Source organism: Fusarium solani, assembly GCF_023522795.1.
Source record: "Fusarium solani strain SB1 chromosome Unknown bctg00000010, whole genome shotgun sequence".
NCBI lineage: Eukaryota > Fungi > Ascomycota > Sordariomycetes > Hypocreales > Nectriaceae > Fusarium > Fusarium solani.
The window spans coordinates 2,300,612-2,316,116 of record NW_027072147.1 but is presented as its reverse complement, the minus strand read 5'-3'; the positions used below and the strand labels follow the sequence as shown (position 1 = coordinate 2,316,116).

At 49.6% G+C, this 15,505-nt stretch overlaps 4 protein-coding genes across 4 annotated transcripts; 3 read left to right on the top strand and 1 right to left on the bottom strand.

Moving 5' to 3' along the window:
- Positions 1-432: 432 nt before the first annotated feature.
- On the top strand, positions 433-5,787 carry MRS44_014797 (uncharacterized protein; the record flags this gene model as incomplete). The annotated part of the gene is made up of 5 exons (XM_046280213.2): positions 433-669; positions 717-1,833; positions 2,417-2,777; positions 2,963-2,992; positions 3,078-5,787. The coding sequence occupies 5 exons, from the start codon at positions 433-435 to the stop codon at positions 5,785-5,787; spliced, it is 4,455 nt and encodes a 1,484-aa protein (XP_046127893.2).
- A 417-nt stretch (positions 5,788-6,204) lies between these two features.
- Positions 6,205-7,067, top strand: MRS44_014796 (uncharacterized protein; the record flags this gene model as incomplete). The annotated part of the gene is made up of 2 exons (XM_065618555.1): positions 6,205-6,477; positions 6,648-7,067. 2 exons carry the CDS (start codon positions 6,205-6,207, stop codon positions 7,065-7,067), a joined length of 693 nt encoding a protein of 230 aa, XP_065474627.1.
- Positions 7,068-7,830: 763 nt separating this feature from the next.
- Positions 7,831-8,493, top strand: MRS44_014795 (uncharacterized protein; the record flags this gene model as incomplete). The annotated part of the gene is made up of 1 exon (XM_065618554.1): positions 7,831-8,493. One exon carries the CDS (start codon positions 7,831-7,833, stop codon positions 8,491-8,493), a length of 663 nt encoding a protein of 220 aa, XP_065474626.1.
- A 1,618-nt stretch (positions 8,494-10,111) lies between these two features.
- Positions 10,112-15,141, bottom strand: MRS44_014794 (uncharacterized protein; the record flags this gene model as incomplete). Its single annotated transcript, XM_046280212.2, has 8 exons — positions 10,112-10,973; positions 11,034-11,117; positions 11,168-11,253; positions 11,301-11,468; positions 11,519-12,083; positions 12,133-12,199; positions 12,781-14,568; positions 14,619-15,141. 8 exons carry the CDS (start codon positions 15,139-15,141, stop codon positions 10,112-10,114), a joined length of 4,143 nt encoding a protein of 1,380 aa, XP_046127889.2.
- Between the last annotated feature and the right edge of the window lie 364 nt (positions 15,142-15,505).

Below are 15,505 nucleotides of genomic sequence, written 5' to 3'. Positions count from 1 at the left end.
GCAAGTGGAGAGGCTCAGTCGAAGAAGTCAAGGTAGCATACCCCTTCAAATTCAATACGTGATAATCTCACATTGAATATTCATACCAAATATGGGCAAAAACACCATGATAAAGTGATCATCTGATTTCCCTGGACAATTATCAAAACCCGTAATATCCGCAGCCTTTGTAAGCCACCAAATCTTATCTCCACTTCTGGCGAAGCCATTTCCTATCACGGACCAGTTGGGCTGACAGACTCCAGTCAACCGAGGCCAATTATAAGCCTGGGCTGAACCACGGCGTCAAGTGGTTTCCGTCTCCGATGGTCACCGCTCCCAACCGCTTCATAATCATCTCTCTTCAAAATATCAAACAGATCCTTACTCCAACATAGTTCTCAGTATCGCGGACTGTTCGGTCATCTTGAGCCCAGGAGCCGAAATCTCAGCATGGCTTCACTCTTCTCTTGGCTTCTTGGCCATTCTGCTCAGGGACCACCTGTGTTCCCTGACGACGAGGTGTTGCCAATGCACCCGTTCGACGATACAGCCACTCTGCGTGATTACACCCTGATATGGACATTCCGCTACGATGAAGTCCTCGACGCCGATATGCTGGGAGACAGTCTGTCTCAGCTCTTTCAAATGGAGGGATGGAGGAAACTTGGGGGAAGACTTCGCTTACGCGTAAGCACAAGGCCAAACAATTTTGAAGCCTCTTCTGACATGCACAGCCGGATGGGAAAACCGAGGTTCACGTCCCCCGTGAGTTCACTACAGAACGGCCATCTCTTCATTTTACAAAGGAGCATCATGACATCACCATGGCCGAACATCCAGAGGCATCTAAACTTCCAGCCTCCACAGCAGAGCCCACTACGTTTCCAGGTGCGCGGAATTTTGCCAGCTTGGCCTTGGGTCCTGGCGCGCCTAGAACTATCCAGGACTACTTCCAGAAGGATGTGCCGCAGTTTTCTCTGCACGTGGTGACCTTTACAGATGGTACACTGGTCTCTATCAACTTTAACCACGTCTCCAGCGACCTTGGCGGTTTGAAGGCAATTTTCAAGGCCTGGCAGAGTATTCTCGCTGGCAAACCAGAGGAAGTTGCCCCTTTCGTTGGATACAAGGATGATCCTATGGCAGGTCTCTACAACGATGAGACAACGGTCAAGCCCACTCTTGCAGATACCCAGCTCATAGGTTGGAGAATCCCCGTATGGGCGTTGAGACATCTAGTCGAGACTTGGTGGAAGGGCCTCGACGCACGCATCATCTGCATCCCAAAGAAAGTCATCAACGCCATTGTCCAAGAGGCGAAGGACCATGTCGCACTCAAAGGTAATGCTGATCTCTTTGTATCCGAAAACGACGTCATCATGGCATTCTGCAACAAGATGGTGGCCAGTAGTCTCGCTGCGCATCGTCACATTGCCAATCTCCTCGTGATCGACCCTCGGACTCGAGTCAAGTCCGTGTTTCGGGATGATACAGCCTATGTGCAGAACATCACCTCGTCAGCCATTTTCCTCTGTCAGGCGGGCGAAGCACTCACTGCGCCAACTGGAGAGATAGCGCTCAGGTCTCGGGCAGCCCTTGATGAACAATGCACAGAGGAGCAACTCAAGGCCACCACAAAGTACGCCTACCGATCCATGATGGAAGCAGGAAACCCGCTCGTGCTGGGAAAAGGCGTCAGCTCTGTCCTCATGGTAGTCTCCAATTGGAGCAAGGCTGGATTCCTAGACAAGTTTGACTTTAGTCCAGCTATCGTCAAGCCCTCGGACAAGAAGAGACCCGGTGCCAAGCTGGGACATCCTGTATACTACCATTCGCAGTCTCTAGGAACGGGTATGGTTACTATGAACATGGTTACTATCATGGGCAGGGACTTGGAGGGGAATTTGTGGCTATCGGGAGAGTTTTCTGGTCCCACTTGGACTTCAGCATTGGAGTATTTCCGATCTTACATGTAAAGTCCAGGTCGACGAGGTTCTGAATTTCGCCAAACACTTTAAAAGTACAGGAATGTCTTCTTCTATTTCTCCAACTGTAGAAATTTTACAATTATCTCTTGAACAGAGATCTGCATTGGCTCCATCCCTGGGATGCGGATAGCTCGAGGAAGACTGCCCACTCTTGGTCAAACCCCCACTTTCGGCATGATTATCACCATCTCCTTCATACAAGTTGAAGGAGTGGAACAATGGAGACCCCACTTGCTCAGAAGTGGAATAGATGATAGGAGATTATCTTGCTATAAAAAGAAGGACATCTTATGCGTCTAGTTGTCGAAAGTGCCCTGCCAAACTTCACCAACAAAGGAGATATAACTTCCCAGTTCAGCATAGATTTACCCTCAGTATAACAGCCATCAACGAATAGTAAGTAGCGAAGAAGCAATAAGCCTAGAATGATTAACTAACTGTTCAAGTGTCTTCTGATATTGGACAAATCACGGCTGCTCTACACGCCTACGGCGCAGCCCTCAAGAGCGGCAACGTAGACCAAGCCGTCAACCTCTACACATCAGACGGCGTCATCCTCCCACCGCACTTCACCGCCAGTGCTGGCACCAAAGCTCTCCACGAAGCCTACACCCGCATCTTTGGTAGCATCGAACTCGACCCCACATTCCACATCGACGAGATAGTCGTCATGTCGCCAGAGTGGGCGTTTGCAAGGACGACAGCCTCGGGGACAAAGACTATGAAGGCTACGCAAGAGTCGGAGCCGCATTCCAATCAGGAGTTGTTTATTATGAATAAGGAGGATGGGGAGTGGAAGATTGCTAGGTATGCGTTTTCGACTATGAAGCCGCTGATTCAAAATGGGGTTCGGAGGAGTTGAGCGGATTGTGGGGTTAGCCAGCTTAAGAGGATTATGACAATTACGGTTAAGCTTCTCTTCTGGAGATCAAAGAGAGAATATTAAATCGGTTACATAGAAGTTAGAAATAGACAAATACTGCAAAATATAGTTGTGTCTCAGCACAGCTTTCATACCCCAAGTAGGTCTTGCAGTTGAAATCACCACTACGACTACGGACTTCATAGCAAGTTAAATCGGAGAACTCCTAACTTGCAAAAATGAAGTGCTTTGCCTTCCGCTTCTCACTTGACTCAAGTGTCTGAGGTTTATCGCAAGGGTTTGGACTTTGGGCTATTCGCAAGTGCTCCTCAGCCACTGTACCAATCAATGCCAGGCAAGCCTGGTTGCCTATTACTGGGGCGCAGTGTGACTAACTCAGCCACAATATCGATATCTGCGACACTCTCTCGGGCTGACAACTCACCTGAACCAACACCTTCCAAGCTACCCGAACGACCAAAGATTAACGGTCAATCCTACCGATTGCCTATCATGGAGCCGTTCGATCACATTGAAGACGTCTACCCTCCAGGGAGACGGCGCTTGGCCGTTTCCATCGCTTACGAAGCCAGCCAAGAGGCATTTCAACTATTCGCCCAGGCACTCTCTGAATCTGTCTCCATGGCGGCATCTACCCTTTTCTTCTTCATCGTGGCAGCGGCCCCTTGGCTGGCCATCGGGTACCTTCTTATTGCGATGAATCCAAACTTCATTGAAGAACACTGGTACCTTTCATTCCTTGTTTGCTTCTTCGTGGTATATCTCGCCAAGTTTCTCGTTTCATTTGCTCTTGATCTGTTCAATCGAGTTGCAGAGAGGATTTGGGGACGCGCCTATATCCGAAGAGTTCCAAGATGGTTGATAACGGGGCATCTAAGGCGAACTACGCGCGACCTGACATGGTCCATGTCTCAGATGAAAGGGGCCTTGAACGTCATGAAACGCCTGTTAAAATACTTCAGGCGGACTGAAACCAAGCCAATCTGCGAGCTCTGCCACAATCTCAACTCTTACCATGGTGAAATCTCGATGAGCTACACCAAGGTCCTTCAGAACCGAGGCAATTGTACGACGTGCGCCATCATATCAGCAGGCGTCAGACGCTTCTTTCCGCCCAAGGACACCACTTCCGATTTCTTCCTCCCTTGGAGACGATATCGGCGTGGTGACGAGATTACTCTCACATGGGATCGCTACGATAGAACAATTCAGGTTGAGACGGGTGACGTTCATATCCGCTGGCCAAGTCTTAGCTTTTATTGCTTTGGCAAGGGACCTGATTTACGCATGCTGTCATCACCGAAAGCTTATGTCGATGACACTAGATCTGAAGCCAGTTTGCACTGGATGCAATCTTGGATTATGAAGTGCACAACAGAGCACGAGCACTGCAATAAGAGTGAACCACAACCCCTCCCCGACCGTGTTCTTGACTTGGGCGTTTCCGGGGACTTAACAATTCGACTTATGGACACACAGAATCAGCTCGGATATTACGCCTGCTTGAGTCATCGATGGAGTTCTGACCAACCCCTACGAACACTCAAGGAGAATATAGAGTCGTTCAAATTCGGGATCCCAATGGGGGCGCTTCCAAAAACGTTTCGAGAGGCCGTTTCTATTTGTCGACGCCTCTCGCTCCGATATCTCTGGATAGACTCGCTTTGCATCACACAAGACTCACCCGAAGAAAAGCAACGTCAATTTCCCAAGATGGCCTCGATCTATGAGAATTCGCTGCTCACCATCGCCGCCACAAAGGCTTCTGGCCACCAAGAAGGTCTGCACACTGAAGAAGACGAAGAAACAGTCTACCTAGAGTGTATCCCGGCGTCTGAATTGGGCCATGGGCTCATTGATGACATATGGGTGCGCCTCGCCTACCCAAACAGTCAGGAAGCCATAAATCACTGGCATGAAAGCACCAATTCAAAAGACAATGAGCAAGAGTGGCCTCTTCTCACTCGAGCATGGGTGTTTCAAGAACGTCTTCTATCGCCTAGAATGCTTCATTTTGCCAAGAGAGAACTAGTTTGGGAATGCCGGTCCTGCGTCTCCTGCAACTGTGGCAAGGATCATGACAAACCAAGCGATGATCTTGAGTTTCGCAGACTCGTCAGTAGTCAGTCGATCAAGACCAGCGATGTCACACCCATGCAGTTGAGATACCTTTGGTACGCTATTGCACAAAGATACTCACACGTGATGGGAAACCTGACACACGAAAGTGACGTCTTTCCTGCTCTTTCTGGTCTCGCAAGTCGGATATCGGGGCTGCTCAACGATGACTACATGGCCGGGCTCTGGCGCAGCAATATGGTCGAGGGCCTGCTCTGGACCCGTGACAACACACATGGGTGCATGAAAGACGGTAAACCAAAAGAATGGCGTGCTCCAAGTTGGTCGTGGGCTTCTATCGTGGGCGAAATAGTCTACCAGCACAAGGGCCGATCCTACTTTGGATCTGAGCTCCAGGAGATCTACGCAAACGCCGCCAATGTTTACTGCGACCCCACAGGCTTGGAAAGGACAGGAGAAATATCCTCGGCTATGTTGACACTTTCTGGCTGGACATCCCCTGCTACACTACGAATACTCCGTACAGAAAGACGATCCATGCGATCAGATGAACCAATAGTCGAGGTCTCCCACACTCTTGTCCGGTACCATAGTGGCGAAGGAACAAGATTTATCCCTGACCACCCTGAAGACATGATTGACGGAACTGTTGTTCTCTGTATGAGACTTGCCAAGATTGGGGGCCGAGACTGGTACATGGTTCTCAGAAAAGAGTCGCCCACGTCGACGAATTACAAGAGGTTGGGATTGTTGGAAGGGGAAAATGTGACCTGGTCCTGGTTTTCTCCAGCAAGTTGGCGCCGGCGAGCTGAGGAACGGTTTTACGAGGAGAAGAAAGTGATTTATGTTGCATAGAAGCCTCAGGGGCTCGTTCCATAATGCTTAGGTACTCTGGATATAGATCCGCCATAACAGACTCGAGGGGTTTACACTAAACTGTACCGAGCATTTCCCTTCCACCTTTAGGGCCCAAGTTTTAACGATGCGTTCACACTATGTTTACCTATTGATGTCCCTTCAAGTAATATCAGCTGAGAGACTCCACCACCAAGTCCCAATGAGCCCTCGGCTGCTTCTTCAATTCGCCATCTTAGGTCAGCATGCAATGCCAGCAGACAGTCCCCTGCCGAGAAGGTCTGCCATTGGCCGTGGTTTCACTAGCTGTACTCCATAAACAACTCAGCGGCTAATAAGCGAGGATAAAACCCACCCCATATGCGGCTGAATAGACAGACACACTCGAGCATCTCTCCAAGCCAAGAGTCAAACAATATGAACTGTCCACCCCCAGTAACAGTCTGCCAACTTTGCAAGGAGCTGCTTATCCCAGAGACCAACGCCCATGACGACCAGACTTCCTCAAGCAAGAGGGAGTCCTACAGGAATCGACAGACCCTGAAACACTCGGCTGATCAGGGATGCTTCCTTTGCAGTCGAATTCGGGAGCTTCTAGGACCTTTCGACGAACAGACAACCCCCAACGATGAAGACTCTCCATCGTCCCCGGACAAACCCAACATTGACAGGCCTAGGGGGGCCATGGTGGTTTATTATCGCAAGGAAGCGTCTCGCTATGGAGGATTAGAGATAATTATTGATCCTTCAATGTTTCAATCATCTCTTATACGGAGAAATGGCATATTCTTTATACTGAAGCCTTCGAATGGTACCATTCCGACATCTATTTCTGCAATGCGATATCACGGAATGTTCAGTGCCTCGCCGTCACCTATTCCAGCTTCCTTCTCCTAGCGCAGTTCGTCGAAGGCTACTGGGTCTGTCAAATATGTGCTGGGCTTACCCCTATAAGGTTCACCGAGTGGACTAAGTCGACCTCTCACTTCAATCCCGCTGTCCTACGCTACATCTTCAATCTTCGTGCGGTCGTCGTCTTGCTACCTATGTGGCTTGGACCCCTCGGGTTTGGCGCTGTCATACTTGATGTCCAGTGGAGATACACCAAGGAGCTTCTCATGCTCAAGATTAAGGACCAGGACAAGGGGCATTGTCAAGGCCGCCAGTGCGATGCAGAAACTGGAAATAGGAGGAACGGTAGCGAGGTTGATCTGGAATCTGGTTTGTTTATGGCGGATAAGGACGTCCCGGAGAATCTTTTCGGAACGACATATCGATGAATTTGTGCGAGTTGTTTGGCCTAGTCAAGTTCCCGTGCGAGGTAATCGGCAGAAATGGCATTGGGGTTTGAGAAGAATAATCAACGAATTGGCATGTGCTGGGTTCTTGATAATGGCAAGGATAGAACACAAGGACACAGTAACGAAAACTGAGCTAGAAGGCTGACTACAGGCAGTCAATGACAAGTTTGTTGCAACTCACTGGCTCTCACTTTGAAGACTCGAAGTGGCATGAGTGTTGTACAAATGTTTGGACCAGACATGATTTGATTGTGCTACGAATTGTAATGCCATGCAAATCCTAGTTATCTTTCGTTAGAGGACCGGCACTGGGCAAAGGATAGCAGGTTGAACGACCGCACGTACGAAATGATGTGGAGCTTCATCCATTCAGATCTTTGATCACAAAGCCGCTTGTTAGCTCCAACCGTAGTCTTTATAACATCCTTACGGTCTCTTACGATTTGGCGATTGGGTCTGATGCCATCATGTATTGATGGCTGTGTCTTTTGCTTTTGTGGCTGAGGCCTCCATTGGAGACGTCATTGATGATAGCAATCGGATCACGTTGAGGTGCCATGCATTCTCAAACTCACATGGCTCAACCTCAACAGTTAACTGGGAAGTTTATACTCGCCAGGCAGCAATGGACAGATATCTATAAGTATAGGACTCCCATCCGTCCATCCCCCAGGCTGGTTCTAGCCTTTTCTCAACTACTTTCACATCATATCCAGACTCACGTACGCTCTCGACGTCCAAGATGAACGACACAGCTTCGGAAGCTCCTCAGGTAGTCCAAGACTCATGGACTGAATACCTGCACTGGCCTATTTTCTGGGTTTTCTTGTTCTTTATTCTCGCTAATCTCGTCTTTCAGCCCTGCCTCTCACAACCTCCAAAGCGTCCAGAGGATCCCATCCACGACACTAGCACGCACAACCATACCACTGTCGACCATCCCGAGGGGACCGAAACGGCAACTTCAGCTCATGGCGAATCGGTCGATGCCAACTCATCTTCGTCAGCCGAAACTGGCTCCTGCGAATCCCAGACACTTTTCTGGTGGAAACCACTGAGCCCGGCGTTCACATCACGAAACACCCAATGCGTTGTCGTCATATTTTCTAGTCTCCTTCTTCTGGTTCAATTGATCGAAGGCTACTGGGTTATGGAAACGTTTGCTCGCCTTACTAGTCAAGGCCCCGTGGATAACGAAGCCGCTCCCGCCAAGCCCTTTGCTCTACTATTCCTTATCCTAAGCTGTCTCAGCTTTCTGTTCATTCTGCTCGTATGGGCGTTTCTTATCGTCGCCGGAGTTTTTTGGTCATCAATCAGTATGATTTTATCAAGGCGGTTCTCGCAACCAGGATCGAAGAGCATCATGCAGGGTGCCAGTTTGCGGCAAAGACAGAGGAAAGAGTGAGCAGGGATAAGGATAGTGATCTCGAATGGGGCACATATTCTCAGTTGGAGGTAATTTGGGAATCGCCCCCGAATGGGAGATGAACGTATGGCTGATGAACTCTTTTAGACTTGACGGTGATGATTACGGCAATACAGTGTTTTACAGCTTTGGGTTCTAATGCTGCTGTGTGTCTCTCAGTGTGTTCTTTCATCTCGTGTACGACGAAGATGTGCTCGAAAAAGAAGAAAAATGATCACGAGAAGGAGAGGCGGATGCTTATCTAGGAAGTTTAGCCTACCCCTAGCTGTGCCTCACAAGGTAGTGAATCCGTAGGAACTAGATTTTGTAATAATATTATTCTTCGACTTGATCTGTGTGACCTAGTAGACTGCGAGTTGGCTGAGAAGGGTAGTAAAAGTTTCAAGAAATGCCGGAAGTCATCCACAAGACGTTGATTGCAACTTGGTGGCTACGACTCGGGGTCCTTGGAGACGAACAAGAGGCCTTGACAATAAAAATGGGGGATGAACTAGACGTGTAAGTAGGTATCAAACAGAAAAGAAAGGATGATTTTAGGTACTCTCGAACATGGAGAGCCAAAAATGGAGTGGTTTTTAGGTCTGCGGGTAGAAGAGAATGTAGGTTTTTAGGTGCGGAATTAAGGAAGAGATAGCCACTCCACTAGGGAGCACTCGTGTGTGCTTTTAGGGTGGGATAAGAAGGGTTAACCTTACTTATCAAGCTCTGCTCCTTCAAGATTTAGGTTGGATGTTGTCGCCACGCTGAAACCAAGGGTTTTTACCGTTTTTTTCGAGGCTCCCTTTCATCCCGTGATGGTCCGATTCAGCATTCTGGATATCCTCAAAGCCGTAGGAAATGTCTCCTAAAGTGTTTTCGAACCGGCGTCGAGTCAAAAAGAGTGATTTTTTAGGTCTGCGGAAAGAAGAGGATTTGAGTTTTAGGTGCGGATGTAAGGAAGAGTTAACCACTCGATTAGGTATGAGCACGCGAGTGTGCTTTTAGGATGGGAATAAAAGAGTTAACCTTGCCTATAAACCTCTCATCTCTAGGTGAAATGTCACCGTTATGTTGAAAACCACTCAATACGTGTTTTTTGCCATTATGCTTGGCAACATCCTCAATTGCACGATACCAAGGTTAACAATTATTGGCCGTACCCAATAGTAAAAGAAGCGGCCTCAGATCACACAATGGGAATCGAATCAAAAAGAGTGGTTTTTAGGTCTGTGGAAAGAAGAGGTTTTTAGGTTTTTTAGGTACGGAAGTAAGGAAGAGTTAACCACTCGCTTAGGTATGAGCACTCGGATGTGCTTTTAGGATGGGAGAGAAAGGGTTGAACCTCCTTATAAAGGTACTTCAGACAGGCTGACAAACCTTGAGTTTAGAGGCCTCCATGGCGCGTCAGAATTTCCAACGAGAGGTCACACCCTTCATGGGCCAATCAACAAGAAACTGAATAATAAATGCTCAATGGTAAATACTCTGATGAATTCGCTATTTCAAGTTCGTGATACATACAAGAAAACTATATACAAGAAGAGAATAATGAAACAGGCGTTCAGCCAAGACTATTAATCACATATAAAAAAGGTGGAACGGATTATCCACACACGCTTCAAACCAAAGAACGGACAAAGGTAGCAACCTTGTTAGACACACGGCTCGTCAGAGTCACATCAGACTCTTCAGAGAAGCCACTTCGTGCAGTCTCGCTCGACCGTCTCCGAGACTGCATCTCCTTGATAAACTTGGGCCACGTGTTTGTTAGGACGAGATACTTGACATGGCTCTCTGCAGCGTCAAAGACTGCAGGGCCAAAGGTGCCAGGGATGTCGCCAGTGTAGTGGGCTCGGATTGTGAGTGTTGGTGAACGGCTTGATCCTGATCCTGCAGAGGAAGGCATCTCAAAGGGCACGACTGGGTCGACGCGGGCCTCGCCGTGCAGGATGCGTGTGGCCTTTTCGAAAATCTCCTCGAGGTACTTGAGGTCGGGTGACGAAAGATTGAGGGGGAACTCGGCATCGCGGGGGCTGATAAAGTCGGCGTAAATTTCGAGGGCACGGTTGTATGTCTCCAGCGTCTGCTCCTTGGATGGCTCAGCATACCACGAAGCCTTCCACCTTGCAAGCCGAGTAAGAAAGGCAATGTTCTCTCCGGAGAAATCACTCAAGGCTGAGAAATCCTGGAGTGGGCCGGGGTTGTCGTCGAGAACTTGGTTGAGTGCACCCATGGTATACAACCGATCTCCCATGGCCGAGTCAGTGTAGTCTATTGTCTGACTCTTCTCAGTGATGCTCTGGGAGGGAGAATGCTTGCGATCCAAGGAACGGGACGTCCTGAGGGTGGTGATCTGCGAGTCGGTCTCCCACCTGGCATTGTGCGCTGCGGCTCGCTTGGCCTGGGCCCATTGCCGGATGACCTGGCATGCAGGGACAAAGACTGTGAAGATCTCAAACATGAAGACGGAGAGGTGGATCCTGTAGTTGTCAGTAATGTGCTATACATGATGTCTCGTGTGATTGCCGGGGTGTACTCACCATTGACTAGGAGCAAAATACATGTTGACCTTGTTAAAGGCAGGCACGTAACTCGCTATCAGAAACATGGGTGTCGCATGCAAGCTAATAAACTGTCAGTGAATATGAATCTCAAGGCAGATAGGACGACATACTTGGAGATGCAGCACCCAATGGTCTGCATCCGCCATCCCATGGTATCACGGATACCCCAAGCTCGCCAGATGAGAATAGGAGCGACCTGGAAGTTGTCAGTGATGATCCCTTGGTTGACCGACACACACTTACAATCCAAGTCCAGATGACCTGCCAGAGAACAGATGGCCACCACTCCCAGCCTCGGCCCAGATCGATCAACTGCTCAGGCAGCGTCGCCCCACGGATCTCGGTGCCAGGAATACCAAACGTAGGATGATACTTGCGGCAGGCCAGCCACATACCAACAGTAAGAAGAACCTAACGATAGTCAGCATTGTACAAAGAATTATTAGTAAACAAATATTCACCTGAAAGATTATCCCGAAGCCAATGAAGATCATGATCCTCTTTGTATAGTTCATGTTCCTGAGTCGACAGAGCCACGAACTGTGAGACCCATTACACCCCATGCCGGCCCGCAGGTGAGGACTAGTAAACTGCTTCTGCAGCTTTGCAATATGAAGGAAACGAGTATTAGAAGCCTGGAAAAGAGCGATACCAAGCGGGAACCATATGCCCATGAAGAAATACTGAATATCATACGCCAGGACCGTCGGCACTGTAGCCCCGATGGGATACACGATCTGTCCGAGGACCCAGTAGCAGTGAAGGAACGCGATGGCGGAGAAGGAGAGTGGCATGCCTCGTAGTCTAAGGATGGGATTGTGACGGTTGGCCAGGCAAAATGCCATGCCGGAAAAGACGAGCGTGGTCCATACCGCGCAGAAAGTAACATAAAAGACGCCCACTGAGTCCCAGTTGGGGGGACTCGGTGGCATGTTGTAAATAGTAAGAGCCGGAGCCTTGTCCATTGTTCCTGCAAACAAAACAAGGTTTCGCCGGAGACAAAGCTTCAAGAAAGAAAAATTCCAGCTGCGAAGGTCAAGAGCTTTATTCTTGACAGCGGCTCAGGTTGTCTTACTCCCCTGTGTCCTGCATCTTGATGATCGACACCAGGACTCCTCCACTTGAACCAAGTCCCGGGTTCACTCTAAGACGGTGATCGACGTGTTAGTGCGCGATGGTCAAATCACAGCATCTGAGTGCAAAGCGAAAAAGGCCGCAAAAGCTTAGAATTTCCGAGACAACTCTACCGCCATGGGTCAGAGATCGACATCAGACACGGCATAGTAAACAAGTCAGGGGAAAAGCAAAGAAAGCAAAAACCCAAATCATTCACAGCGTAGCATCCCGAGATCTAAAAAGCCAAGACTTTCCGCTGCCAATCTCGTATGGCGAAAGGCCCTATTGTGGGACGGAGGTCAAAATATCCGGTCCCATGGCTGAGACCAAACAAGTATAAATCCAATCCACGGGTCAAGGGACAAGGGGAAATAAAAAGCCGGGTCCCCCAGATTGAAGCTACTAGTTGGCCCTGTCAAGATCTGAGCCTGACATTGTCCCCATTTTGGCGTGACTTGGCAAATCTTGGCTTGTGAAATGATGCTATATCGTGGACCGAAAAATCTCGGGCACAACCTTTTTTTCTTATTTCTAACCATACATCCAGTGACAGCCACTTATTCCGTCTTGTACAATAATTGTGCCATGCATCAAATCACATACAAACCTATTTTCTCTGAATCACGCTCATGCTCCCAAGCATTGGTCATATAATTCCTTATGAACCCAACCCGCTGGTACACATGCTCATACCCTCGGACCTCTTCCGGCTGGTCTCCCCGGGCCTCCGCATCCGCTTTGACCAGGACAAGGGCCGAATCGTCATCATAGGCGTTCCTCGTGGTCGGACGGCGACAGAATCTGAGACAGTACACCACTTTATCCGGCAGATTACGCAACCGAGACAGGTTGTCGGGCCTTTCGAGCTCCTTCTTGGTCTCGTGGCCTTTCTTCTCTAGCCAGACGGCTTTGCCTCTGATGGAGAAGGTGAGGGGCATGATGCGACCTGTGAGGAATATATAGCCCGATGTCACTGCTCCGAGCGGGTTGGCTTCTTTCTTGGGTTGGCAATCAGTACGGCTCAGGTCGACGTCCACAAAGAACGTGTCGTCGATGAAGCTCTCAACGCCCCACGTGACACCTCGCTGAACACTCAGCCAGCTCCAACTAGGAACGATGTACTCTGGTTTCTCGCTGGGTTGCTTCTCGTCGGGTTCCTCCTCAGGTTCCGCCTCATCAGGCATCCAGCGCAAATGGTTCAGCAGATCCTTCTCCCACAGACCCGCGAGGTACTTCCCCGTCAAACCGTTACGCCACTCGTGAGCCAACCCAGCCACGGCGGGTAAACCGTCTGTCCTTTTCGTGATCTGCTTCTGGGAGTACTGGACAATGAGGTCGCGCCATAGCTCATGATGTTGATCAAACTCCTTGTCCTCTCCCTTGCGAGGGTTAGTCAACCATGTCCGACCGGCCCTGAGGCTCTTGGTCCCCGTGATGTACTTGTGTCCCGTCTTCATGATGCGGCGGGCGGGTATCAACGGGTCTTCGTCGTGCTTTTCCAAGGCTCCGCACTCGCACTCCATCGAAGAGAGGCAGTCAAAGACGATCTCGTTCTTGGTGTAGTGGAGGACTCTTGTCGCCAGCAATCTCTCCTGGAAACACCAAGCTCGAGTCATCAAAGGATGATCTTGAACATCTGTCTGTCTCGTACCCACGATGGGATTTGACGAGCCTTTGGCCATATTGCGCTCCACATTCCACCCAAACACGCTGTGTTGGAGGGTCTTTCGACCATAGACCTCCCAAGGCGTGCCATCCGCAAAGGTTCCAGAAACCGTCACGTACGGATCCCTTTGAAATAGACAGCCACCACTGCCATCCACCGAGCCAGTAGCAGAGAGTACCAATTCTGCCCCATTGTAGATGGAAGCCATCTTGGCTGCCTCAGTTTGCCAATCGTCGTCATCATCTTGAATGATGCAAAGAGAGTCGATCCAAATGTATCGGATGCCCAGCTTCCTCGAGATTATGACTGCATCCTGGAACGTCTTGGCCATCGATTCAAACGGGATATTCCTCTTCCGTTCATCAATAGTCGCTTTCTTTGAAACCAAGTGCTGGGTCTTTCCCCAGCAATGAGACAGCGCAATGTACGGCTCGTCAATCCTCTCGGCGGGATTATCCCGTTCAAAAACGTGGATCCCGTCGTTTGACTCAGGACCAATATCGATGACTCGTTTCGGAAGGTCTCGTGTTATCTTGGCCTCAGCTTCCGAACAGACGGCATGTTCCGTCTTGCATATTTTGATCCATCTCTTGATCCTGTCAAAAGATGATTCAGACGCAGGGTCCAACTCGACGTGCCTGGCACGGCCGCCAAGCTCCGACGGTAAACTCCAGTCTGGCTTTTCGATAGTCATGCATGGCCCAATGGTTTGCCACGGGCATAGAGAGCCTAATCATCATGAATCAGTATCAGATCAACATAAGGTTTGCCAGACTCACCTGGCAAAGTGTACAACTCGTAACTTTCGATAACATCCCAATCTCCTCCCTGTCCATCCGAGAACATGTCAAAGTCATCCGGCGGATCTCCCCTCACAAGCTTAACCCTCATTACATTCCCCTTACAGAAAATAACTTCCAACCAAAGCTCGGGGTCGTGAAAGTCCAAGGTCCCGTTGGTGAGCTTGTTCAAGACCTCTGTCAGCAATAAACAGGACACACAACCCGATGCCCTTGATTCCGGAATGTCGGGGAGGTAAACTTGGATCTGCCATGAGGCATAATCTATGCGTCCAGAGCTCGCCCAGGTCGGGGCCTTATCGACATTCCCCTCCTTGGCTGCTTTGGCCGCGTTGGTGAAGCCAGAGTGCTCGTGCATGGCGATACCCGGGAGCGGAACAGCCGTGGTAGCTGAGCCGGCATAAAGGTTCCAGCAAGTTCGGCATAGCTTCGGATCCCGTCTGATCTCGTCTTCGGTGTCCCCCAGAGGAAATGGCGACTCGGTAAGGTTGAGTGAGGACATTTCGATGTGGATTTAACCCCGCAGCAGCAAATCCGTGCTGTAGGGTGGCTCGAGCTATGAGACAATCTGGTGCTCGAGTGAGGGCATTCAAATAAACAAGACAGCTTGCGGGGTCAGCATAAAAGAGGAGCAAAGGTAAGATGCTCGTCGCATGGTCATTTCTGTTCCGGCCCCCAAAGTCATGTGATGACATGGGTTGTGAGGGCCTCTCTCCGCTGTTCAGCTGAAACCGCGCGAAGCCTTGGCTGTGTCAATTGTCATCTGAAGGGCTGTCCATGCCCTTACCTGTATTCTTTCCCTCTTCTCAAGTGATATTCGTTATTTTTTCAATCAGGTGAAATTCCAATATTCAGTGCCCAGGTAG